The 27,090-nt window shown below is 45.2% G+C and overlaps 2 protein-coding genes across 2 annotated transcripts in view; both read right to left on the bottom strand.

Moving 5' to 3' along the window:
- Positions 1–27,090, bottom strand: part of CEP295 (centrosomal protein 295) — a 1,096,927-nt gene that overhangs the window by 726,550 nt on the left and 343,287 nt on the right. The window lies entirely within an intron of this gene.
- Positions 1,333–14,199, bottom strand: MTNR1B (melatonin receptor 1B). The gene is made up of 2 exons (XM_050758920.1): positions 13,880–14,199; positions 1,333–2,669 (listed from the first exon to the last, which is right to left on the bottom strand). The coding sequence occupies exons 1-2, from the start codon at positions 14,100–14,102 to the stop codon at positions 1,804–1,806; spliced, it is 1,089 nt and encodes a 362-aa protein (XP_050614877.1). The 5' UTR covers positions 14,103–14,199; the 3' UTR covers positions 1,333–1,803.

Below are 27,090 nucleotides of genomic sequence, written 5' to 3'. Positions count from 1 at the left end.
AGGCACATTGTGGACATGCAGTACTTAGCCCACTGCACTTTGTCCCTGCCACACATTCCAAGGTGGGATGAGCGGGCACAGAAGTAGGGTGCTGCCATCAGACAGACTTGAGCTCCACATCTAGCTCTAAACATAGCTCTGAATTCTGGCAATTATTCCATGTTTTTGAGTTTCAGTTTCTTACTATGAACATTGATCATAGTATCTTTTTCCAAGAGTTTTGCGGGGATTAAATGACATAATGCATATCAAGCCCTTACCACAATGCCTGGTACAAAGAATGCACCAATGGATGTTACTTGACACTAATTTATCAACAGACTGTGACCTCCCAGAGGGCAGGCAACATACCAGACCTGGCCCACAGAGGGCACTCAGTTAGTGTTTGTGGAACTGAAGAAAGCTATTAATTCTGTTGGCGCTAAACAAAGATCTGAGATTTCTACAAATATAAAGTCCACAAATACATAACCATAGAAAGGAATTGGGGTGCAGCTGCCCTTCCCCCACTTCCATGTCCCCGACCCCACTTTCTCTCCTCCCCTTCCTGTCCTTCTACTTCTCTTTTTCATTTTTGAGACAGGGTCTCACTGTCACTTTGTCACCCAGTCTGGAGTGCGGTGGTACAATCTCAGCTCACTGCAGCCTCAACCTCCTGGGCTGAAGTGATCCTCCCACCTCAGCCTCCTGAGTAGTTGGGACCACAGGAATGGGCCACCATGCCCAGCTAATTTTTGTAGAGACAGGGTTTTGCCATGTTGCTCAGGCTGGTCTTGAACTCCTGGGTTCAAGCCGAGGCAGGGGTGAGGCACCGCGCCCGGTGATAGCCCTTCCTTTCTTTGTATATGACTTTCCTCCTTCATTTTATGTAGTTATAATAACAAAAGCTAATAATTACTGGGTGCTGGCCACATGTCAGGCACTGTCCTCAGTTCTGCAGATGTATTATCTCAGTGAATCCTCACAACAACCTGGGAGGCTGACTACAGCACGATCCTCACTTTAAGATGAGGAACAGGGAGGTTAAGAGATTTTCCCCAAATCACACAACCTGAACGTGATGGAACCAGGAAGGGAGTCCAAACAGACTTTGTGCTCCAGATGCTGGAGAAGTGTGAGTGTGTGTGTGTGTGTGTGCGCGCGCGCACGCAGTGTTGTTTGTGATGTGGTGGCTATGTGTGTGTAACATATGTATGTGTACAGTGTGGAGTATGGTGGCTATGTGTGCATAGTGTGGTGTGTCTGTGGTGTGATGCATGTGTGGTTGTGATGTGTGTGTGTGTGATATGTGTGTGTGTGTAAGGAAGGTCAATGGGGGAGTGTGGAATGCTTGCCCTCTGCACCTGCCCCGCCTGAGGCCCTTGCAGAGTTACCAAGTTCCAGCCCTACTGACCTCTCTCTTTCATCCTTGCTAACAGGAAGAGATCCTGCCACGCCCGGGGGAAGGGGAGAAAGTAGCCAGGAGGCCACGGCAGGAAGAGGAGGGTCACCTATGAGAAGGAGTTGGGCTCTTCTGCCCCAGGCCTTTCCTCATTCTGTCCCTTCCTTGGTCTTGTGTGCACCAAGTCCCCAAGACACCACCAAGAGTGTTTGCCAGGTCCCGTGGCTGTGAGCATCTCCTGGATCAGCCTGAACCCATGGTACTGATGAGCTCCTTGTCCCAGCATGAAGTTCCCCCAGCCTTGGGGCTGTGATGCCAACAGGACAGTGTGGTCCAGCACGCTGCCTGGTCTCACCCTTGCAGCAGACTCACTCCCACCATTTCATGAGTTTGTCGTGCAGCTGGTGTGCCTCAGATCCAGGCTAGAGAGCATCTGCCTGGTGCTGCACACCAATGATGCGTGGAGCTGGGCTCTGCAGCCCCTCTACATGGCTGCCCTTGGAAGAGTCCTGAATGCAGTGCCGTGGGTTCCAAAGGGCCAAGAGGATCCTCTTGTACTCCCTGCGGAAGTTTTGGTTCAGGAGCCCATAGACAATGGCATTCAGGCAGCTGTTGAAATAAGCCAGTAAGTAGCTAGTGACAAATAGCCCCTCAGGGATCTGGGGAGCCATTTCTTGTGGGTTGATGGCCACAGCGAGGCCGATGCAGTTAAGTGGGGCCCAGCAGACGGCAAAGATCACAAACACCACAAACATGGTTAGAAAGCTCCGCAAGTCGCTGGGCCTCAGGCACAGCGTGCTCTCTGGCTTGGCTTTCCTGCGGGCCTGGAGCACCAGCACCCAGATGCGCAGGTAGCAGAAGGACACGACAGCGATGGGGAGGAGAAAGTGGATGACCACCACTGCTGCCGTGTACTGGGTGCTGGCCGTCTGGATGAAGGTGCAGGAATAGATGCGTGGGTCGTACTCCAGGGACCCCACAAAGAAGTTGGGCAGCAAGGCCACCACGGTGAGGAGCCAGACAAGGCAGATGTGCAGAGGGGTGTGCCAGCGCCTGTAGATTCGGTGGTAGGCCACGCTGTGGCAGATGTAGCAGTAGCGGTTAATGGCGATGGCAGTGATGTTGAAGACAGAGCCGATGACGCTCAGGCCCATCACAAAGGCGCTGGCCTTACAGTGCTCCTCCCCCAGGGCCCAGCCGTCATAGAAGATGGCCACGAGGATTAGCGGGTAGGGGTACAAGGCCACCACCAGGTCAGCCAACGCCAGACTCACCAAGAACAAATTACCTGAAGCAGCAAACAGAGCAACAGTCAGCACAAGACCCCACAACTTAGATTCTGTAGAACATCCTACCCTTCACGAAGTTACTTTTGGCAACGTGAGTGGAAACAAAGTGGCTCCTAGAGGTGCAGAACTGAAGACTCAGATGCATTTCTGCCATTCACTAGCTATATGACTGAGGCAAGCTATTTAAGCTCTCAGAACCCCATTTTCCTAATTTGTGAACTAGGGTCAGTGATACCTACCTCATAGTATAGCTGTAAGAATTAATGATACAAAGTTTTTGGGGATTTGACAGGTGCTCACACATGCTAACTGTTTCCATGATAGGCACAGATGCTCAGGGGCTTTGCATCATTGAAGCTCCAGCAAAGATTTCAGAGGCGGCGAGTCTGAAAGTCAGGAGTGTGGATTTCTCATCACTACCATCCCTCCCTCTCATTCCCTCACCTCCCTACACATCTCTCTGGTGGTCTCCTTTTGCATTTTCTCCCCACTGGTTAACAGGCTACTTTCTAAGTGTCTTTAAGTGGCTTTTGTAAATGTGAATTGCATTTTGCAGCTGGGCTAGAAGAAAGGTGTTGAGAGTGGGAACCACGTGTTTCTGGTATTCCCCTTTGTGCCCTGTCTGGGCCAGTACTCCCAGCCTTGTGGCCATGTTGACAGACACTTGCAGTAGTGGCACCGAGCCCCAGCCCTGTGGGGTGAGGAAAAGCTGTCAGCACTCCTAAGCTCACAGCCTCTGGGGGACCTCCCTGCTTTGCCTGCACCATGGCAGCCTTTCTGGACTATCTAGGCAATTATCCTTTGAATGGAGCTTTCTCTAACATCACCAAGCTTGGTCAACCAGAGAGAGCCTCAGGAAACCATACACCCATGAATTAATATGATTCAGGCATGTTCTAAGCTGAAGTCCTAGGGTGGAGGCAGGGCTTACTCCAAAAGAACACAATCTCTGCTCCTCAAGTGTTTGCATTCTAAAACCAACACTGACTCACGAATAGAGCACCGAGAACCTAAAAGTTTGGACAATACAAAACTTACAGTGTGAGCAGTTCCATCACTAATGCCAATTGTCTCATTCACCAAGTGTTGTACTTTTTGAATACCTACTGTATGCCCAAAAGATAACAGATTCTCCCTCCAGCAGGGGCCCTGAGTGATGCAGTGTGCACTGGGCATGTCTTTAAAATTTTCTGGTCTCTTGCCACATGGTGAAGCCTCTGGTCTTAGGGTGGCTGAATGCAGAGGGTGGCTTGGGATGGTGTGAAGGAGTAACTCCCAAGTCAGCAAAGACACGGACATGGAAACTCCACAGCCACCATGTGTCTGTCCCATTGCCACAGAGGCTGTGATGGCTTCAGGGGTCCAGAGGGTCAGGCGGATGGAAAGAGCCCCCAAAGCACAGCAATTGGAGAGGCCAGGCTGTGGATGGATTCCACAGGGTACAGAAAAAGGGAGGCTGAGAGCCACCCAGCTGGGAGTTCACCTGAGTCAGCCCTTCAAGTGAAGTAGATGCCATACCTGGACTTACCCACAAGGGTACGGAAAGGACTGCCTCCAGCCTTCCCACATTCACCCCATCTCAAAGATTTCCCGTAGCGTGGTCCGTATGGAGATGGGAACCTGAAAGACCCTCAGGCAGCCTTCACGAAGGACCTATTTTGTCCTCAGAGGTATGCAGTCAACCCCACTCAGAACCCATACAAGTCTACTGGAGTCCTGGGAGTTCTCAAGACCTAACTATAACACTACGGTGTCCACAGCTAGGTTAGGAAACCAGGGAGACAGGATGTAAATGGATAGAAAGGAGATTGTCTGGACAATTAGTGTGCTTGTGAAGTAGTGAGCTTCCCTGTCTCAAGATTGTCTAGCAGGTTGGATGGTGAAGGAGAATCATGACTCGACTGAATTGCTGGATTCCTACCTACTCTACTATTTACAGATTTATTTACTTTATGGGTTAAAAATGGCCTCATTTCCTTTCTGGCTGGTAAAGCGAGGCAAAAAAATGTGCAACAAGGACCTGCTTGGGATGTGGAGGGGTTTCGTGCCATTTCATTTAATTCTCAGCCCGTTGGTTGTCTCCACTGCTGGATCTCCATCTCTGACTCACCTACACAGACCTCATTTGGTTCCAGGAACACGAGAGATTCCCTCTCTCACATTGCTTGGCTTCAGCTGAATCAGGAGCCCTTGTCTCCTAGAATTTTAAGTGTCCTTTTGAAATCTGGAGGGTTGTGCTGAAGTCAGAGCAACCTGGGATAATCTGAGTCCTGCCACTTTCTGGTCGAGTGAATTTGGGCTAGTTCCCGCATTCCTTTCTGGGTGACTATTCCTTCATGAGCTCCCTTCTTTTCTTTCGAAGCGCTGCCACCACTTCCCCCTGCACACTCATAGGGTTGGTTCTGTGAAGAGAGTCACTCCTCTCCAGCACAGGAAGATGGGTCTCCACAGGACCCACTGGGCACCTAGCCCAGCAACACACAAGCTCTTGGCACTTGCAAGCTGAGCAGAGAAAGTCAAGAGCTGCTGGGAGCCGGTGCCAGCTCTGCCAGCTGTTTCCCTGGGAAGGCAGAGTTAAGTTCTGCTGTGTTAATGTGGCTTATCCCCTAATAATGCCCCAGAGGCTGGCAAACAGCTTGTAAATAGTAAGAAGAACACATTCAACTCCACGTGGAAAGTGATTCAATTACTATCCCCTATTACTCCGGCTGTTCCTAAAAGGCTGAAATCAACCATTCCTGCTGCAGATTCATCTGCCCAGACATCCCACTGTCTCCAGGCTTTCTTGGCACAATTCCAAATTAGGTGAGTAAAATTCGTGTTTTGTCTTCCATCTGTAAGGAGCCAGGTTCTATGTGGATGACAGTCAAGGGGAGATCCAGTTCTCCATCCACTTCTTCCCCAGACAGGTGAGAAATCACTCAGTATGCACACAGCACTGCAGTCACCCTGTGCATAATGAATATTTATGTCACGAGCCCTGGCGTGACTCGTTTCCATCTGCCTCCAGCAGATAGGGTGTATTAGTGGAGAGAGGCTTTGACAACAGGGCTTTGTTCACTAACGTGGAATCCCCTTCCAGGATTCATACGCAGAGTGCATCCTTTCACACACACAACCATCACAGTCTCCTCCCTCTTCTCTTCCTCTCTCTTTCTTTCTGGAAAAAGTATTTCTTAATGGAGACCTGGTAATCTAGGAAAGAGCCAGCCAGTGCTGAGCTATCTAATATTCGTCAGATAGGAGAATTCTGGAAGGTAAAGCTCCCTGTAACCCTTGCCCCTCTTCTCTGTGCTCACCCTCCATGCTCAGAAGAAAAATTTGGTTAGACATAAATTCTCCTTGGTCATTGAGCTAAAAGACAAGATAGAAAGAGAGAATAATCAAGTCATTTATGTGACAAATATTGCTGCGTATATACTAGGTTCTGCCTGTGACTATGCCAGATGGACAGGCTACCTCCCCTTACAAAGTTTATGGTCTCTTAGAGAAGACCATTAAACAAATAAAAACAAGGTGCCAAGAGGGTTATATTGGGGAAGTCAACAAATGATCTACGTGTTCTAACAGTGTTAAACTTTCTGTGCCTTGAGGTCTTCTTCCACTCTTCCATCTGTTTAATAATGTGTAATAGATTTTTGAGTGCCTACCACATTCAAGTAAGACACAGTGATGGATGAAAAACGTGGCCCCTGCCATTGAGATGCCCATGGATCTGTTGGGGAAACAACAGAGAAACAGTAGCCATTCAGTGTGGTGAGAGCTGGAAGAAAGGCCAGAACAAGGTGGTGGGAACAGTGGGGAATTTGTGAGTCAACTTGGAACTGGGGACAATGGCAGGATATGGGGCTGGTCAGGCAGGACAATTCACCAAGGAGCCAGACAAAATTACCAAGACTTTTGCAACAGGACTCCTCACTCCCAGAATGGCTGTTTACCTTAAATGAGATCTTGTATGGGAAAGGTTATGAGAAATAATAATCCCCAAATTAATGTGAGATATTCTTATTAGTTATGTTCTGGGGATGGGCATTTGAAGTAATTGACCATATAATTTATTCACAACTTGATTTTCAAACAAACACTAAAACAATGCATTCATTGTAAGCTCGTAATTAGATTCCCAAATCTCTTGAGAGCAGATACTTTTTCTTCCAAAGTCACATATTTATGAAAATCTTAGGATGTGTGGATGAATCATACAGGAGCTGAGTTGAAATCTAACTTTGATTTAATTAAAAAATAAAAAATGGCTGATTAATAGAGTACACAGATATATACGGGGGTACTTCAGTCACTTAAAATAAGAAAATATATTTAAAAACATAAGAAACATCCATTTTTAAAAATAACTAAGATGCTGTTACAAAACATTGTTCAATAACCATCAAAAGAGATCATTTTGAAATTCTGATAGGTAACATTTTATTACTTTACACTTAATAGCAACAAAACAATTGATATAACATGGTAAAGTTGATAGTATAGTTTTACATAAATGGACTCCATTGTTTTTCACAAGAATTCCTTAAGGTTGATAGCATGATTTCTGTTTTATAGATAAAGAAACCCAGTTTGTGTGAATTGCTCATAGCCATAACACAGAAAGATTGAGAAAGAACAAGAAGAGGAGAAAACCAAAGAAAAGAAACATCAAGGGAATTAAGAGAAAAGGTGTAGAGAGTTTCTTGGTCATCTACAAAAGTGAGAAAGGGCAGAAAAGTGCTCATTGGACTTGGCAATTAGGATGTCAGCAGTGACATTAACAAGAGAAAATTCTATTGAGTGCTGTGGGATCCAATTTTGCCCTGGAGATTGCTTTATCGGTGTTGCCTTCAAGAGAAGGAGACAGAGAGTGGTGCTTAGGAAGGACTATCCCTTTGATGGGAGACTGTGGAGGCTTTTTTTTCCTTTTCTTTCTCTCTTTCTCTCTCTCTTAAAGGAAAGAGACTTGAATCTGGCATATAATAAGCACCTAGTAATGTTAGCTATTATTTGTTATTGCTGTTTTATATTATTAGTTGTACTGACAGGTCAAGAAAGAGGCTCATAAGGTGGGACTGGGATCCCTGTGAGATAAGATGTGAGAAGTAGTAGGGAGATGAAGATGAAGAAAGTAGGGCATTCCCTCTAGATGGTAAACTCCCTAAGAACTGGGGCTTTACTTCCCAATTCTCTATCTTCTACTCCTCCAGCAGTAAGTATTTTAAATTGTAAGAGCCAATAGGAGCTTTCAGTATTCTCTGAGTTTTGTGGTATATCGTATCCGAATGCAGAATCCAGCTTTCTGGATATAAAGACAGTCAAACATGAAAGCCTTTATCCCTTGAGTTACTGAGAGTTACGTGGAAGGAATTAAAGAGGATTATTAGCTTTCCTGATTATTCAGCTAAAGACATAATGATGGGATTTAAAAACTGTTCATTTTTGCTCAGTGAAGAGGCAATAAGGTATTCACAGCTGAAATGCAAAGTTGGACAGCTCAAGAAACATTTGGGAAGGAGTCCAAGGTAGCCCAGTTTGGTCTTGCATGCTGAGCAGGTCAAAAGACACCTGACGCCAAGTGATATCTCAATGAATGGTCGGTGGTAGGATAGAAGCCTGGATGGAGTGGGCTCCACTTCATCCTGGAACTCCTGGAGGGTAGGGGCTGTGGGCCTATTAAGCATTTCCCTCTAGGCCTTCCAGAGCCTTTGTCCGGAACCACACGCCTTACCAAGCATCATTGGCTGCCTCAGTCAACAAGTGTTGGAAGAGCAGAGGCAAGGAACAGGGGCCACAGTTCTTTTCTAATCTAACTGGGGAAGCAAAGCACCTGCATAGGCAGAATATTCCCACCAAGAACCTCCCAGGCAGTTACTGGTTCTGGATAGGAGATGGTGTGAATTCTCAGCATCACTGGGGGCCTGGAGGAGGGGCAGCTTTGCCAGCATAGACAGAGTGACCTTGGACAAAGATCTGTGTGTTCAGCAAGCAAATCCTCCATGCTTTCCTAGGCAATCTTAACATCAAATAGTTCATATAGTTCTGCTTTACCAATCATCAGCGTACCCCAGAAATGCCAATTTGTGCATTCACTAAACCTCCCAGACAGCCTCTTTAACCCATTTGCAGCACAAAAATCCATTGTCAGACCATAGCTTCTGACTGTTACTTGGAAAACTAAGGTGGGTGTGCCTATGGAGCCAGGAATAACTGGTGTTGTTATGCCTTCCTCTCTGATAATGGAGTGTACTTGGATGTTACAGTGAGGACATGGTTCTCTCAGCTCTCTTACATGGCCTGCATATTACAGGCAGCTTAAAAGTGGCAACCTTGGGCCAGACCAAGAAAGGGGCTGTATTATAAAGGGGCCCTATTAGTCCGTTTTCATGCTGCTGATAAAGACATACCCAAGGCCAGGCACAGTGGCTCACACCTGTCATCCCAGCACTTTGGGAGGCTGAGGCAGGAGTTTGAGAGGTCAGGAGTTTGAGACCAGCCTGACCAACATAGAGAAACCCTGTCTCTACTAAAAAGTGCAAAATTAGTTGGGTGTGGTGGCGCATGCCTGTAATCCTAGCTACTTGGGAGGCGGAGGCAGGAGAATAGCTTGAACCCAGGAGGCAGAGGTTGCGGTGAGCCAAGATCATGCCATTGCACTCCAGCCTGGGCAACAAGAGTGAAACTCCGTCTCAAAAAAAAAAAAAAAAAAAAAAAAAAAAAAAGACATACCCATGGCTGTGCAACTTACAAAAGAAAGAGGTTTCATTAGGCTTACAGTTCCACATGGCTGGGGAAGCCTCCCAATCATGGTGGAAGGCAAGGAAGAGCAAGTCATGTCTTACGTGGATGGCAGCAGGCAAAGAGAGAGAGCTTGTGCAGGGGAGCTTCTCTTTTTCCATCAGATTTCATGAGATTTATTCACCATTGTGAGAACAGCATGGAAAAGACTTGCTCCCATGATTCAATTACCTCCCACCAGGTCCCTCCTACAACACGTGGGAATTCAAGATGAGATGTGGGTGGGGACACAGCCAAACCATGTCAGGGGCAAACTGCCTGAGAGGAATCACTAGGGTACAACCATGGCATGGTTGGAACCTGCTGAGCAACTTTAGCCACACAGGTGAATCACAGATCAGGCATGCCTTCATGCACAAGGTGCCAATAGTCAGCTTAAAGTGAGATTACTTTGGGCTGTTCTCAAAGCAATTCAGTTTCATGAAAACCCATATTGATTATTTATGCAGTGCTGAGTATTGTAACTGAGGTCTATCCCAGCTCATGGAGCAAAATCAATTAATTTTCCCCCACTACCTGGTGTCTTGTCTATTTCCAATTTGTCTCATCAGAGATGTGTTCTGTTCTAACTATGCGTCTGGCTCTGTGGACAGAAACTGACTAAAAGTGTCTACTCTCTACAGGTGCACAGTCCAGCGGGGAGAGACAAAGAACAATAGTACAGTGAGGGGGATGCTGTACTGGGGAGGGCACAGGTATCTGAGAAGCCCAACAAAGGAGACACTTACTATCCCCTTCATGGTATTAATAATCTACATTGATAATCCTGCAGGGGAGTTAGGAAAGGGGTTGAAGGAGAAGCAGCTATTGACTGGGCAGAAGAGGCTGAGAAAGTACATCAGGGAGTGCAGACCCTTTGGGAAGAGGCAGCAGCTCACTGTGGCACCAGTGAGAGGAGGGCGATGAGGCTGTAAGTTAGGTGGGCTAGGCCAGCTACAAATGGCTGTGGGAGCTGTGCTCTGGAGTTGGACACTGTTCTGGAGATGGAGGGCAGCCACTAAAGACAGGGCAAATCTTGGCAGTGGTAACAGCGGCTGGAGGAGGGAGCAGGAAAAGCTTTCGAGCACTGTGGGTAGTGTTTGCTCAAGAGATGATGAAGGCATGAAATGGGGGCAGTAAGAATAAGGAGGCAGGAAAGGGAGAAACTGAGAAATAGTGGAAGGTAAAATCATTAGGACAGGTGGCATGAAAGAGTAGGAGGAACCAAAGGTGACTTTCAGGGCACAGGTATCCGAGAGATGAAGAGAAAAAGGAAATCCAAAAACTAGCACCAGGTAAGCCGAGGAAATGAAAGGTCCTACAGAGGGAGTGGCCCTCAGTGTCACACACAGCACAGAGGAACATTTCCAGAGAATGGAGCTCAGAGGACTGAGGATGAATGGGAAGCAATGGGAGACAGTGGATGTCCACAACTACATTAAAATGTCTGACTGAAAAGGGAGGGAGAGAGGTAGTGATGAAGTTAGGAGGGACATGAAGTCAAGAAAAGAGTCTTTTGTTCTTTTAAAACAGGAGACTTTGTGTATAGTGTGTGTGTGTAAAATGGAGGAAGTTTCCAGAAGAGAGAAAAGAACAGCTCAAAAATGCAAGAGATAAATATTAGCGAGGTGTAGCTCAAGGGTCAGGGCAGCAGTGACGAGCCCAGGAGGGAAAGTTCTCAACTGTTCTCAGGAGAGTCCAAAGTGTGGCAAGTCCCTGGGAAGCGCACTCTGACAAGCGTAAGGTGCCAACTCAGCGCCATGGGCTGTGCGAGACACTGAGAATGTAGCAAAGAGTGAACACATTTGGCCTTACCTTTTAAGTTGGGTCAGTGCTCTGACCCTACCTCCCACCTTGCCTCCACTCCTCCCTGTCTGCCTTTCTCTAGTACTATCTCTGAAGTCAACCCACCACATACAGCAACCGAAGCCGCAGATAGGATATCCCTGAAAAAAAGGACAATTAATGTAACCACTCACCCTGCCATCAGGAGCGACACTGTTAGGGATGATACAGAGCTGCTCCGCAGAGGATGGGTTTGTGATAGGCAAGTAAAGGATACTGGTGTCTCCTGGGAAACATGCTGTGATCTCAATATGGGCTATGCATCTTGGTTATCGGAAATATATGTATTCTCATTGTCACAGACTTAAGTTATTAATACCAATGATTTAAGGAGCCAGACTTCAGTATGGAAAGGACTGAAGAAACGTTTCTTAAAGTAAATCCAAACTCTTCAGTAAGACAAGGCCTGATTAAGAGTAGAATGGGTGCTGTAGGTTTTAAGTACCTTTTGAAATCTCACTCTGCTGAGATCATTTAGTTCAAGTCAGTACTACAATTGTTTGTGACTATCACCAATAAAGCCAGTGGTCACATAAGAACTGCTTAAATTGCAACACTGTAGCAGTGGCAGGAATTGATGTCATTTAGATATAGTGTTATTTATTTATTTATTTTTCCGGTGCTGGGCTGTAGCAGACACATCGGGAGGTAGGAAAGATAGAAGAGAGGATATGCCAGCAATTGAACATGCTCATGACCCTCCCCAGTGACGCTCTCAAATTGGGAAGGATTCTGTAGACCCTGCCAGGATCACAGAAAAGCCCAGCCCTTTGTAGGAGGCAGTGGGGGAGGGGTGCTTTTCTCCTTCCAGCAAAAGGAAGCAACTCCTACTTCCCTCAACCACCTTTCTCACGGTGGGCAATCCAAATTACTGAGTAGGGAGCCACGGCCTGACAGACCTGCTCTAAATACTCAATAAGTCAGGGACAGAAGGGGCCAATGTCAGAACCAGGAGGGCCGATTTCTCCCCCACAGAGCCAGGAGTTGTCTCCCTTTTGCCTCCCTGTTCAGGGAATGAATGTTTATGATGGCTGCAAGGGACAATGTCTCAAAAATATTAAATGCAGTTTTCTAATCATAACCTGTTCTTCCCTAATATATAAGCTTTTCTTCAAAGGACACAATATTTTGAACAATGTATTCCAGAAAACAGCCACCACTACCGAAGTGGCTGAGTTAGAAAGCTTACTTCTTCTTCATAATGTTATGTTTCCCATTTGATGGCTGGATACTCACCGTTGGAGCAGTTTCTTGTTTGTTTTTTTAGATAAAAATCCTAGAGTCAGCCGGACGCGGTGGCTCATGCCTGTAATCCCAGCACTTTGGGAGGCTGAGGCGGGTGGATCACTTGATTTAGGTCAGGAGTTTGAGACCAGCCTGGCCAACATGGTGAAACCCTGTCTCTACCAAAAACATAAAAAATTACCCGGGTGTAGTGGCACACACCTGTAATCTCAGCTGCTCATGACCCTGAGGCAGGAGAATCCCCTGAACCTGGGAGACGGAGGTTGCAGTGAGCCTAGACTGTGCCACTGCACTCCAGCCTAGGTGACAGAGCGAGAGACTCCATCTCAAAAAAAAAAAAAAAAAAAAAGAAAAAATTCTAGAGTCACAGACCACACCAAATAGATATTACCATTTGCTAAAAATGGTCTGACTCCTTAAAAAAGCATTTTTAAGCTATACAATTGTTTTTCTGCTGCTATCTTTCCATTTTAATTCACTCTAATATTTGAATTTGCCCCCAAGGCCCAACTTGAGAGACTGCAAAATTAACAGGTCACCGAGCTCCCTCCTAGGCTGAAATGGTCAGCATGCCCCATGACCTGTGAGGGTGAGAGTTCAGACACCGACCCCTCCTCCCGCACTCTGGTTTTCTTTCTTTGAAGACCTGACTAGGGAAATATTGAAACGAGAGTGAATTGAAATAGGAGAAATATTTTCAGGTTTGCAACACGATTTAGCCAAACCATTGCTTTAATTTTCACAGTTAATCCCAGGAATTCCCAGTCTTCAGAAAAGACTACAATATTTCAAAGCAATTTAGTGCAGTCCAAGCAGAATCTGCAATTTCTGCATTTACACTCTGTCCACTGGAATTGGGTCTTCAGATGACCTGGAGATAAGTTTTTGACACAAAACCTACTGAAATGCTTCCATTGATTAACTCATTTTTTCAGCAAGGATTTTCTAAGCAACTACTACATAAAGCTACAGTGCTTGGCAAGGAAGGAAGTGGGGTGTCAAGCACAAGTGGTGTTCTGTGGCCTGATGTGGGCACCTCTGGAAAGGCACACATTGGAGCGCGACGGGTAGCGATGGCATCCAGCAGCGTGGGTTCCCACAGCGCCAAAAAGCGCGCCAGTAAAACTTTCCGTAATTCCCTCTGTGCCAAGTGCATCCTGGGCAGTCGCATTTCGGAGGGGCAGAACTCACCCTAACTTTTGAGTGCAGAGTCAAACTTAGGGACTAGGTTAGAGTGAAGGGAAAGGGGAGCCCGGGCTGAGGAGGGAAAAGGCAGCGCATATCCCGGGGTCAGGGACAAGACCAGAGGACAAGGAAGGGCCCGACCCCAGCACCCAGCATCAGGAATGGTGCTCACCTGCGTTTCGGAGCTTGCGGTTCCTGAGCACGGAAAGGATCACCAGGAGGTTGCCCACAACGTCCACGGCGGTGGTGACGATGAGCACCACGGATAGCGCGGGAGCCACCCAAGGAGGTCGAGGGGTCCTGGAGGGTTGCCCCCTGCCAGTACCCAACCAGCCTGGGCGCACTGCCCACCCGCCGGCTTCGCAGCAATTGGCGAAGGAGCCGTTATCTGACATTGCAGACTCTCCCGCGCTGCGCTTTGGCCACCGCGCGGCCTCGGACAGCCGCAGGGCTCGCGCAGTACTGAGCCGGGCGCTCCCTTCCCTGCCCAGCTCCCGTGTGCAAGGGAGGAGGCCAGTGGGGAGGGGTCTGGAGGAGATAACTAATTAAGCGTGGGCAGGGGATGGAGAAAAATATAGGAATGGGAGGAGGACTTGGGGTGCAACCGTTGCAGAAAGGAGTGCGTCCCTCAGCGGTGCGCTCAGGAACAGCTGGGACCACACAGCTGTCTCTGCCACCCCGCCCCCAGCACGTGCCTAGCTCATCTCAGGCCGCGGAGCGCGTCTAGCCTCTGTTCCTCGGTACACAACTACACCCGAGACCCCGATTTCCTCTACAGCGTCCCCAAGAGAAGCTGTGTCCAGCTAGGAACATCCAACCCAGGTTTATAGACTGGAGAAGGTGCTGATGGTCGGGACCTCCCATCAGTTGTCAAGCAAGGCAAGGTTTGAGGTCCCACAGGGCTGTGCAGCTCGAAAGAGAATGCAGCTCCTAAGATGTGGGGACAGAGCCCAGAACAAAGTAGTGTAGACTTGTATTCTAGGGAGCTGCAGAAAAATAGGAACCTAGCCATTTTCCGAGCACTCGCTGGGTATTGCGGGGGACATTAGTGATGTCTCTACTTGGTCCTCTTTATAAAGCCAATATTTTAGTATATTTACCAATATATATTTACACATAATACTTAAATAGATGTATGGCCAATATTGGGGGTTGTGATGTGGTTTTTGGAGGGGTTAGGACAAGAAAAAGAGTGAGGCATGATTACAATAAAGAAGGAACTCGGGTGCCCTTTATTAAAAGTGCTTGAGTCGTGATCTGGTGATAATAATAATAGATAACTTCTCTTGGGGGATAATCTTATGCCAAGTTTGTCCTAAGCACTTTTCACACCCACTAGAATCACTAAAATCAAAATGACTGATTATCCTAAATTTGTGGAGGAAGTTAAGCAACCAGAACTCTCATACAGTGCTTTTATGAGAATGCAAAATGGTACAACCACTTTGAAGAGCTGTCTGTTAGCTCCTAATAAAGTTAAACATACACCTATTCTATGACCAGAAGTTCCAAATGAAAAGGAAATATATTTCCACAAAAAGACGTGCACAAGAACGTCCAGAGCAGCCTTGTTTATAGGAGCTCAAATCTGGAAACACCCACAATTTCCATCAACAGAAGAACGGATAAACAAATTGTGGTATGACCTTGCTATGGAATACCTCTCAGCTATAAAGATGATTGACCTACACAACAGCATGAATTGATCACAAATATGTTGTATTGAACAAAAGAAGCCAGATACCAAAAAATATGTACTATATTATTCCAAGTATATGAAGTCCAAAATCAGGAAAAATTAATATATTTTCTAATAGAAATCAGAAAAGTGGTTACATTTGAGGGTGGGTATTGAGAAGCGAACACCAAATGATTTCTGGATTGTTATTTTTACATGTGTTATTTTACATAAATTATATTGCCCCTCTCCCTTAAAAGGGGGGAAAAAAGAAAGAAGGATGCAGTGCAGAGGGAGGGGCTGATGAGGCAGAAGTGTGAGTGGATGATGAAGGGAAGGGAGAGGGAAGGGAGAGGTGAAGTGAGCTCATCCTTGAAGTGAGCTAATCCAGAACTCCTTAAAGTGAGCTCATCCCAAACCCAAGGAAGGAATATTATTTGTTAGGAGAGGGAGGCTTGCTTTCTTGTAGTAGAAAGCAATCAGAAGCCAGATGCAAATTCAGATGCGCTTCTAAACTGGTGTGAGGAAATAAGAGAGCTCCTGTCTGGCTTCTGTATTCTCAGGGAGTTAGAGGCTACTCATTAGTCAGGATTCAGGGGAACAGTGTGGGAGGTTTGAAGACAAAAAAAGGTATGAAGGAGCATTTCAGAAACTGGGAACATTAACTAGTAAAGTGTAACAGGTGTGTCAGGAGCATGAATGTCCCCCTGCAGCTTGAGATGATGGCTTCAAATGATGCCACTCAGCCTGGCCAGTGGTTGTTATCAGCAACTTGGAGCTGCTTGGCACAGGCATGGAGAAGGCAGAGTGAATGAATTTCAGTTAGGATTGGGGTCTGCTGCGTAGGAGCAAATAACAAGAAAGTTCAGGGGCCTGGTGAGAAGATGGATCCTGGGGTTTAAGTTAATGAGGGGTGATGAGAAAACAGAGGGGCTGATGGGCTGTGAGACAATGGCAGAGTCAAGAGATTGGAGGCCCTGTGATGTCAAAGATGTGTGCTGAGTGAATTAGGAAATGTAAGTCGTGGTGCTGAAAGGGTGAGTCGTTTGAAACTGAGATGTCTGAGGGGTGTAGATTCTGTTGCTGTGAAGGCTCTGAGGGTGATTATGGGGAGTGGGTTGCTGGTGGAAGGTGAGAAAAATGTTGTTAGAGATGAGAAGGTCAAGGAACTGAGAAGTCGGGGGTGGATATTAGGAAGTCGGGGGTGAGAAAAGGAAAACTGTGAGTCAGGAGGCGAATCCCCAGTGAATGAGAAGGAATGACCAACAGGTCTGCAGGAGAGCAACAGGAAAGGGGAAAGAGACGCCAATGGGCAGTGTGAAAGCCAAGGGGCTTTTTCAGGAAGAAGAGACAGCCACGCCTTCCCTGTCTTACAGGTGGAAACACTTCGTGGCACTTCTCAGCTTTCACAGGACAACATAGCAATAGGTGAGTTGGACACATAAGTTGCCTCCATCCAGACACACCCTCTAATAACACACTTTTGGTTAACTGAGCATGAAACATAGGAATTTGCCCTATGCTGCCTTGGAATGTGATTGTCCATAATAGCATATCTCAAGATAGGCACAAAGAATTGGGATGTTAACCTGCCTAAGAAGTCAATTCTACATCCTGGCATGGCTGGCCAGGCTGTGGCTTAAAAGGGTGGAGGAATGGTACAGCCATTTTGGAAGACAGTTTGGTGATGCTTTACAAAACAACACATACCCTTACCATAGCATAGAGCAACTGTGTTCCTTAGTACTTACCCAAGTGAGTTGAAAAATCAACGTCCATAGAAAGACCTGCGCACCGATGTTTATAGCAATTTTACTCATAATTCCCAAACTTGGAAGCAACCAAGATGTCCTTCAATAGGTAAATAAATAAACTAACTGTGTGGCACATCCAGACGATGGAAAATTATTCTGTGTTAAAAAGGAATGAGCCATGATGCCATGAACAGACATGGAGGAACCTTAAATGCATATTACTAAGTGAAATAAGCCAATCTGAAAGGGCTACATACTGTTTGATTCCAATTACATGACATTCTGGAAAAGGCAAAATTATGCATACAGTAAAAAGATAAGTGGTTGCTAGGAGTTTGGGGTGAGGGAAAGATGAACAGGTTGAGCATGGAGGATTTTTAAGGCAGAGGAACTGTTCCATATGATACTATAATGGGTAATACATGTCATTATACATTTGTCAAAACCCAAAGAATGTACAACACCAAGAGTGAACTGTAATGTAAACTATTGCATTGCAGACACTGCTGTGCCTGAATATAAACTAAAAAGATTATTTGTACAATAGGTAAAAATAACAGTTGCTGCCAACAGTGTAATGAAATTTTATGGGAAGAAAATAAAACTCTGGAGAAGGAGAGGGAAAAAGACAAATAAGAGAGTTTCAAGATTTCTAGATGGTTTCTCAAAGAAATAAATCAACATTATGAATGCTTACAGAGTATCCTAGGATTTAAAAATTGAGCAGAACTGCTTTTCTCAACACCTATCCCAAGTTCAAATCAAATTAATATCTGCCCATAGAAGCTCATTGTCATGCATCCCAACAGTAACACCTTTTACTCCAGAGAGTACTTCAAACCTTTCCCAAACATCTTTCATCCAGGATATCTTGGGAGGCAGCAGTGATTGGCCCAGCTAGAAAAGAAGGAAACAGACTGTCAGAGAAGTGAATTGCCAAAGTTAGTGACTGATGAGTGACCAGCGGCATTATGCAATCTATTTTATTAAGTGTGTAATGAGGTCCAGGCACAGTGGCTCACACCTGTAATCCCAACATTTTGGGGGGCCGAGGCCAGAGGATCACTTGAGGCCAGGAGTTTGAGACCAGTCTAGGCAACAAAGTGAGACCTTGTCTGTACAAAAAATAAAATAATTAGCAGGCACAGTGGCATGCACCTGTGGTCCCGGCTACCCAGTAGCCTGAGGCAGGAGACTTGATTGAGCCTGGGACGTCTAGGCTGAACAAGCTGTGATCACGCCAGGGCACTCCAGTCTGGGCAACTCAGTGAAACCCTGTCACTAAATAAACAAATAAATAAATAATGTGTGACAGCTTTTACTCCTTCAGTATGAAATATACAAAGAAAATAAGCAAAATTTTCTTTTGGTAATCAGCTTGTAGCATGGCTGACAAGCACTTTTAATAATGCTATAAACAGTAACTAGCACACAGTTAATATCTAGTAATTACTCTGCATTACGCATAGGGGACATCTGGATTCTTTTGTTTAATCCTCTCATCTCTATGTAACATATTACTGTGTACCGTGAAGAAACTGAGATTTACACAGGTTAAGAAACCTACCCAAGGTTGCCCAGGTAGTGGTTTCAGAGCTAGGATTGGAACCTAGGCTGCCCCATCCCAGAACCTGGGGCTATTTTACTCTTGCAGTGGGATATATTAAAATGTCTGGACCCTTCTTACCTCATAAGAAATATAGGGAAACTCAACAATGTTGAGTAGGTTGAACCCTGAGAGAAAATAGAGTAAGACTCCAGATGTTCTTGCTGTCAGTTCTGAAAAAAAAATGGTTTATATAGATGACTAGAAAAATACACCACTGCCTAGCATCGTGAAGCTGCCCTAATCTTTCCCTGAAGTGAAGAATGGCCTGGAAAGAAGGACGTTCTACAATAAAAGAGTTAAGACACAACTACAAAGCCACCAGCTTCTGGGCAGCCTCCCTCACATTTCCCAGCACATGCCCATGGCAGAAACCAGTTGGGCAATCCTGTAGCTGAGCCAGACTGGGCAGGGTCAGAGCAGGCATGTTCTCTCTGCTGCTGCTTGCATGATCTTTACCTTTCCTGACTTTCTCTTTCCCTTCAGGGGAATCAGAATGGGAGTTGCTGTGCCGGTTATTTCAGATTTGAATCTAATCTAACAGCTCAATGTTCAAGCAGAAGGGTCTGACTCTTCCCTCGGGATACAGTGACCCTAAGGAAGATCCGTCAGTGTTTCTCTGTTATCACCCACTGCCCAGAATCAATTGTTTAGCAAATAAATACATACATACTTAAATATATAAATATATCTACATATGAATTATGTGTAATTCAATGTTTGCCAGTTTATTCTAGAATCTACAACCCGGGAACAGCCAAAAGGAATAGTTGCACAGGGCAAGGTGTGTGTGTGTGTGTGTGTGTGTGTGTGTGTGTGTGTGTGTGTGTGTGGTGTGCAGAGCTTCTTTCCAGGCACACCATTACCTGGCACCTTGATCTGTTCACCAACATGGAAGCTCTCCAGGTATACTGATCCAAGAGTTTTTATAGAGCTCAGTCTCCAGTGCTCCTCAACATCCCTGTACCACCCAATGCGAAGGCATCCTGGAGGTCTGTGGATGGAGCTGAAAGTTCCGATCCTCTAATGACTCGTTATTTCTAGTGAAAAGCCCCATCCTAAGCTGTCTAGGGGCCATACCCTAAGTCACTTCATTAGGATAAACTCAGGGGTGATCAAAAGAATCTCCTCCTTATGAATAACAAAAGACATACCTAGTACTCAGGAAATTCCAAGGGTTTTAGGAGCTCTGGGTCAGGAACATGGGACAAAGGCAAAATATATTTTTGTATTATACTGTAGGAAGTTAAGTCCAGATCTAGCTGTGACCCTGGATGAGCTGTATAAACTTTCTGTACCTCAGTTTGGACATCTATAAAAATCGGGATAAATATGCCTACGTCACAAGGACGTTATGAGGAATAAGTGAGATGCCTGGCTTCTAGTTAGCACTGGTAAACAATAGCTATTGCTGTTACATTTTCCAGAACTTTCAGATTTGTGTCTTATTTAATCCTCAAGGCCACAGCCAGAATGTTTTCTTTTTTTTTTTTTTTTTTTGAGATGGAGTCGCCTGGGTTTATGCCATTCTCCTGCTTCAGCCTCCCGAGTAGCTGGGACTACAGGCGCCTGCCACCTCGCCCAGGTAGTTTTTTGTATTTTTTAGTAGAGACGGGGTTTCACTGGGTTAGCCAGGATGGTCTCGATCTCCTGACCTTGTGATCTGCCCGATTCGACCTCCCAAAGTGCTGGGATTACAGGCTTGAGCCACCGCGCCCGGCCCAGAATGTTTTCATTAAAAATTGTTTTATTCACATATATTCGACCATATTTACGCAGTACCTGGTACATGTGATATTTTGTTACATGCATAGAATGTGTAATGATCAAATCAGGATATTCAAGATATGCATCACCTCTAGTATTTATCATTTCTATGTGCTGAGAACATTTCAAGTCTTCTATTGGAGCTATTTTGAAATACACTACACATTGTTGTTAAACTATGGTCACTCTACTTTGCTATGAAACATTAGAAGTTACACCTTCTATCCAATTATGTATTTGTGCCCATTAACCAACCTCTTTATACCACCCCCTGCCACACACACACAAATACACACACCCCTCCCAGAGTCTAGCCTCTGGTATCTATCATCCTATTTTCTACCTGCATGAAATCAACTATTTTAGCTCCCACATATGAGTAAGAACATGCGATATTTGTCTTTCTGTCCCTGGTTTATTTCACTTAGCTTAATAACCTCCGGTACCATCCATGTTGCTGCCAATGACAGGATTTTATTCTTTTATATGGATGAATAATATTCCATTGTGTGTATACACCACATTTTCTTTATCCATTCACCCAGTGATGAACACTTAGGCTGAGTCCATATCTTTGCAAATGTGAATAGTGCTGCAATAAACATGAGATGCAGGTATCCCTTTGATATACCGATTTCCTTTCTTTTGGATAAATACCAATAGTGAGATTTCTGGATCGTACATAGATATTTCTCAAAGAAAAAACCAAAAAACATACAAATAGCCAACAAGTAAAGTATATGAAAAAAATGTTCTGACATAACAAAGTACCACAAAAATAAGAAAAAAAAAGAAAAAGTGTTCAACATCACTTATCATCAGGGAAATGCAAATCAAAACCACAATGAGATATCATCTTATCGCAGTTACAATAACTATTATTTAGAAGACTAAAAAAAAAAATGTTGGTGGGGATGTAGAAAAAACAGAATTCACACATTGTTGATAGGTATATGCATTAGTACGTTACTATGAGAAACAGTATAGAGATTTCTCAAAGAGAATGAATGTTCTCATTTTACACTGAGGCCCCTGGAGACTAATTGTCCTGCCCAGGGCTCTATAGCCTGTGCAGAAGCCAGAGCTGGAACCAGGCTTGCCAGCCCCTCCAATCCACCTCTGTTCTCTCTTACTCTTGGCAACACACTGAGCTAGGTGGCCCACCCGTCGTTAGAACATATCTCCATCGGCCGGGCACAGTGACTCACACTTGTAATCCCAGAACTTTGGGAGGCTGAAGCAGGTGGATTGTTTGGGGCCAGGAGTTCGAGACGAGCCTGGACAACGTGGCAAAACCCTTTCTCTACAAAAAATTGTATTTTTTGGATGTGGTGATGCACGCTTGTAATCCCAGTTACTTGGGAGGCTGAGTCAGGAAAATCACTTGAACCCAGGAGGTGGAGGCTGCAGTGAGCCTAGATTGTGCCATTGCACTGCAGTCTGGGCAAAAGAGCAAGACTGTCTCAGAAAAATAAAGGAACAAACAGATCGAACCTCAACTGACAGTTTGCTGTGTGCCCAGCTCACACACGTAACTACCTCGGCAGAACTAGCTAGCTCCTGAATTCAGTGTCTTGTACCCACACTCCACAGGTGTGAAAAAGCCCATGCAGAGCCAGTGTAACTACAAATGGCCATCGCACACATAAAAATCATTTCTAAAATTCAAAACCTGGTGCTGCTATGTCTGACAGTCTGGTCTCTAAGAACATGATGTTGTGGGTCTTCCCTGCAGGGCTTTGACACACTGAGAGCGGAGAAGCATGCTTATACATTTGACCAGAACTGAAAGCTAAGCTACAGTTGAGGATATCACAGGACCCCCCCTTCTAACATGAAAAGGAGACATATTGTGAACATAAAACCTCTGCTCACCCCAACGGCTCCATATACCTGCCAGGCTAGGATACTCCAAGCATATCCTCACCTCCTCCCAGGCTCCGCCCTCGCCCCTCAATGAGCTTTCTCTTCTTGCTACAATACCCAACTCTAGGACCAGGATTTTGTATGGCATCTCTTTATGGTCAAATGTCTTATTCTGTTGTCAGACCTTGGGTTCCTTGGTTTTCAGTTGGTTAAGTGCAGTCAGCACTCCTTTGTCATCCTTAGCCATGACCACTCACTGGGGCACAGTCTTAGGTAACCCACCTGGCTGTCTCATTCTCACCTTAAAGCAAATGCAAATATGACTACAGATGCATTAAAGAGCACTGTGGATTTTATTTTAAATGTCTTGGGTATACAGGGCAGAGTGTCATGTATACATCACATGGCAAAATAATTTAAGGCCCCCCCTTTAAACCATCCTCTGTCTTTTCCTAAAGTTCCTATCCCATCAGCCCCTGCCCTGAATCTCCATCTTCTGCTTTTTCTCCCATTTGCCCCAGTCTTTCTCTTCCTTTCCAGACTGTTTGTCTGTGGGTCCGTCTTTGAGTAGAGAAATGTAGCCCTCTACTGACCTCTTTACCCATCAACCTCTTTGGCAAAACAAATGTTTGGTGCTGCTTTTCTTGGTCTCTCTTCTTCTCCAACTGGAGGAAAGAAATTGACCCTTCTTAGAAAGGAGTAGGAAAGATATGAAATGCCTATTGCTGACTTTTGTTTTCTATCACACAAATACTGTTTTATAATGGGAAAAAGAGGAAGAGGTTGAACATATATTAAGTACCCATTACACACCAGATATATTTTCATTTCATACTCAAGTTAGTATGTATGTCTTATACATCCAGGCATATGGCAACTTATTTAAGGTCAGGGTCCGTTTCTTCAGGGAATTACACCAATTTTGTTTGACCACAGAATTACGGCTGCTAAGGTAATGTCTAAATATTTTCATTAGAGGCCAACAATTGGAAATATAAAGATCTCATAAAAATATTGATGTCTGGCTTCTCTTGAAAAATTGGAGATCTGGTATGCCTATCCTGACTATAGCCAGAACCTAATAAAGGATGCCAGTCCCACCCAACTTAGATGGGGTCCTGGCTCTGCAGGACATCGCAGTACCCACCACTCCCCACTGCATTCTTGATGACGAAGTAGAATCAATTGCCATCTATCATCAAGCTTACATTGTTTCCTTACAGTAAATAGAAAAGCATAAATATTTTAAACAGAGGTAAATTAGAGACCTAGAGTGCTCCATGCTTCTTGTTCCTACCCACTGGTTCATTGGTCTTACCCGCCAGGTCCCTGTACGCATTGGCATGCGAAAGCCCATTTTACCGAGTGCTTCTTTTGTAGCTTCCCATGGTGCTGGTGCTACTGGATATTTGGCAGATATCCCACAATTCCTGATGCATTGCAATGAATGGAAAAAAAAAAAAAAAAAGAAAAAAAAACCCAGAAAGCTTCACTGTTTGTTTGCTCTACTGCTTGCCTCTCCTCTCCTTCCCTCTTCCCTGCTGTGGCCTGGGGAAAAGTAGCCCTTTCTCATTGCCTAGAAAACCTCAGTGTCCTTTTGGCCTACTTAGTCCCAAATCCTTTGAAACATCAATGACCATGAAAACAAGGGAAATATTTCAAAATTATCTATCTTAGCAGGACTCTATCAATAAATCATGGCAGAGGACTCTCAATAGGTAGTTTGTTATATGCCAAGTCTGTGTTAGAAATAAATAATTCACAGTTCTATAGCCCCCAGATTGATTTATAATCTATTAAACCACTGAGTTTGGGCCTCATTTCTCAAAGAGAAGAGTTCAGGTTTTGGCAGTCAGGCCCAGGGAAAGGAACAGCATTGACAGAGCAGTGAATTATAGAGAACATCTGCTGCAGATTTTCCAGTATGCCTAACAGCGCCTTTTCCAATAGAGACAATTGGGTGACGAGGCACGGTGACTCACACCTGTAATCCCAGCATTTTGAGAGACTGAGGCAGGAGGATCACTTGAGGCCAGGAATTTGAGACCAGCCTGGGTAACATGGTGAAATCCTGTCTCTACAAAAAATGTTAAAAAATAACACACAGGCCAGGCGCGGTGGCTCAAGCCTGTAATCCCAGCACTTTGGGAAGCTGAGACGGGCGGATCACAAGGTCAGGAGATGGAGACCATCCTGGCTAACACGGTGAAACCCCGTCTCTACTAAAAAATACAAAAAACTAGTCGGGCGAGGTGGCGGGCGCCTGTAGTCCCAGCCACTCGGGAGGCTGAGGCAGGAGAATGGCGTGAACCCGGGAGGCGGAGCTTGCAGTGAGCCGAGATCCGGCCCCTGCACTTCCGCCTAGGTGACAGAGGGAGACTCCATCTCAAAAAAACAGAAAAACCACACACACACAATTGGCTAACTGGATAATCAAATGTGATCTAACTCTTATGTCTTTGTCAGTGTTTTCATATAAATAATTTTAAGAATTAGGGAGAAGGGAATTCATTGTCATACCATCTGTCCAGACGTTTTGCTGTAGAAAATGTGGGAGTTAAAACTATATAGCTGCACATGTATCACAGAACATAAAGTAAAATAAAAAAGAAAAGAAAAGAAAAGAAAAGAAAATTGTCACTAGTCCAAAAAATAAAAATATAAACAAAAACCAAAAACAACTATATAACTTCTTTCCCAGTGAAACTGATGCTTCCTGGAGAAAGCATCAGTTCTGAGGCTAAGATGAAGGGGTAAAGTTAGGGTTGATGTAACCTCATTTCTTATTTATACCTGCCTCTCTCTATAGGCTACTTCACCTTTATTCTATACCACTGTTGGTGCTCTGCTGGCTTCTAATTAATGTATATTCTCTTCCTCAATTAGACCCAAACAGTTTGAGGATGGGCTGTACTTTCTTTTGACTTTTCTAACCTCATTAGCACCTGCCATAGTACCACACGTGCAGCAAGTGCTTAAAAATGCTTTTCGAATGAATGAAAATGTTTTCCCACTGAGTGAAGACTCTCTGAATCACCTTCCATCACTCTGTCCCTCTCACAGCTCTTTCTCCTTGCTTGCATCCTCGGCACCGAGGGAGACTCTGAGTGGAGCGGGACTTTGGAAGGAAGAAGCTGGGGCCAAATCTGCCTCCAGGTTTCCCACTTCAAGTCCTGCCCGTTTAATCCTAAGTCTGGAAGACTCATAAGAGGACCTATTTTCCAGCTGGGAGCAGTGGCTCACGCTTGTAAATCCCAAGTCTTGGAAGGCCAAGGCAGAAATATCACTTGAAGCTAGGAGTTTGAGACCAGCCTGGACAACGTAGGGAGTTCCTGTCTCTACAAACGATTTTAAAAAGATTTATTTCCTCCAGTTGAACACTCATAAGGAGGATTTGTTCCCCCGCTGGCAGTATTTATGGCATATTTTTCTTGGCGGGCAGAGCTCTCCCCTCTATGAAAAAATTGGGGCATGGATAGGCATCATTGCAGCATTATTGCCTGGCACATGCTACTGGTGTGGGCTCAAAGAAAGGGCGGCCTGCTGCAGACCAGGCCCCTGAATGTACAGCATGCTGCTCACAGAGCAGGACCAACCTAGCTTTTGTGGTCAAATGGCCTCACACCACACCTCAAACCAGTCTACCAGCACCTCATTCTTATGCTATAAAAATGAATTTACCATCCCCATCCCCAACCTACAGGTTCTCTTTCATTTCCTTCTAAATACTCCTATATTCATCCACTTCTTTCCATTTTGCTGCAACTCTCTTATAGGGTATAAGATGACAACTGCAGGAACCTCTGATTAGTCTTCTTCCTCCTGCCTTGCCTGCTTCCAACCTCTTTTTCATGCAGAAGACAGGGCTTTTTTAATTTTAATTAATTTATTTTTGAGATGGAGTCTCACTCTGTTGCCCAAGCTGTAGAATAGTGGTGCAATCTCTGCTCACTGCAACCTCCGCCTTCCAAGTTCAAGTGATTCTCCTGCCTCAGCCTCCTGAGTAACTGGGATTACAGGCACATACCACCATGCCAGGCTAATTTTTGTATTTTTAGTAGAGACAGGGTTTCACTATGCTGGCCAGGCTGGTCTCGAACTCCTGACCTCAGGTGATCTGCCCACCTCGGCCTCCCAAAGTGCTGGTATTACAGGTGTGAGCCACTGCATCAGGCCAACAGGGATATTTTTTAAAAGGATAAGCCAGACAACTCCTTTGCTCAGACTCCTCCAGTGGTTTCCTTCACACTTGGAAGAAAAACGCCAGGCTCCTTCCCACGGCTGTATGATCTGCCCTTTACTCCTGCCAATGTTCTGTCCTCTCCCTTTATTCCAGCTCACCGGCCTCCCTGCAACAGGATCTGTGCTTGTTGCCTCTCCTCTCTGAAATGATCCAATTCCCTGCTCAGCCCTGACTGTCTCCTTCCTAAGAAACGAAGTTACAGCCAGAGGAATTATAATACCTCCACCACCCTAAGCACTGTCATGCCACCCTGCTTCGTTTTCCTCCTGGCAGTTAGTATTAGCTGCAATTATCTACTTCACCTATTTCTTTACTTGTTTTTTATTTGGTTCCCCCTTATAACAAGGTACAAACAGCACACAGATTTGCAGATACATCATTCTGAGTTGATCCTCTCCTTTGTTGAGAGGATTCCTATAAGCTGTAGTTGTATACATAAACTGTTTAAAGATTAATATCAGAAACCTCA

Source organism: Macaca thibetana, chromosome 14 (genome assembly GCF_024542745.1).
Source record: "Macaca thibetana thibetana isolate TM-01 chromosome 14, ASM2454274v1, whole genome shotgun sequence".
Taxonomy (NCBI): Eukaryota; Metazoa; Chordata; class Mammalia; order Primates; family Cercopithecidae; genus Macaca; species Macaca thibetana.
This window is presented reverse-complemented; position numbering and strand designations above follow the sequence as displayed.

Coding starts and splice junctions, on each gene's coding strand:
- MTNR1B (XM_050758920.1), bottom strand. CDS start 14,102: ATGTCAGATAACGGCTCCTTCGCCAATTGCTGCGAAGCCGGCGGGTGG. Junction 2,670..13,879: donor CCGCAAGCTCCGAAACGCAG/GTGAGCACCATT, acceptor TTGCTGCTTCAG/GTAATTTGTTCTTGGTGAGT.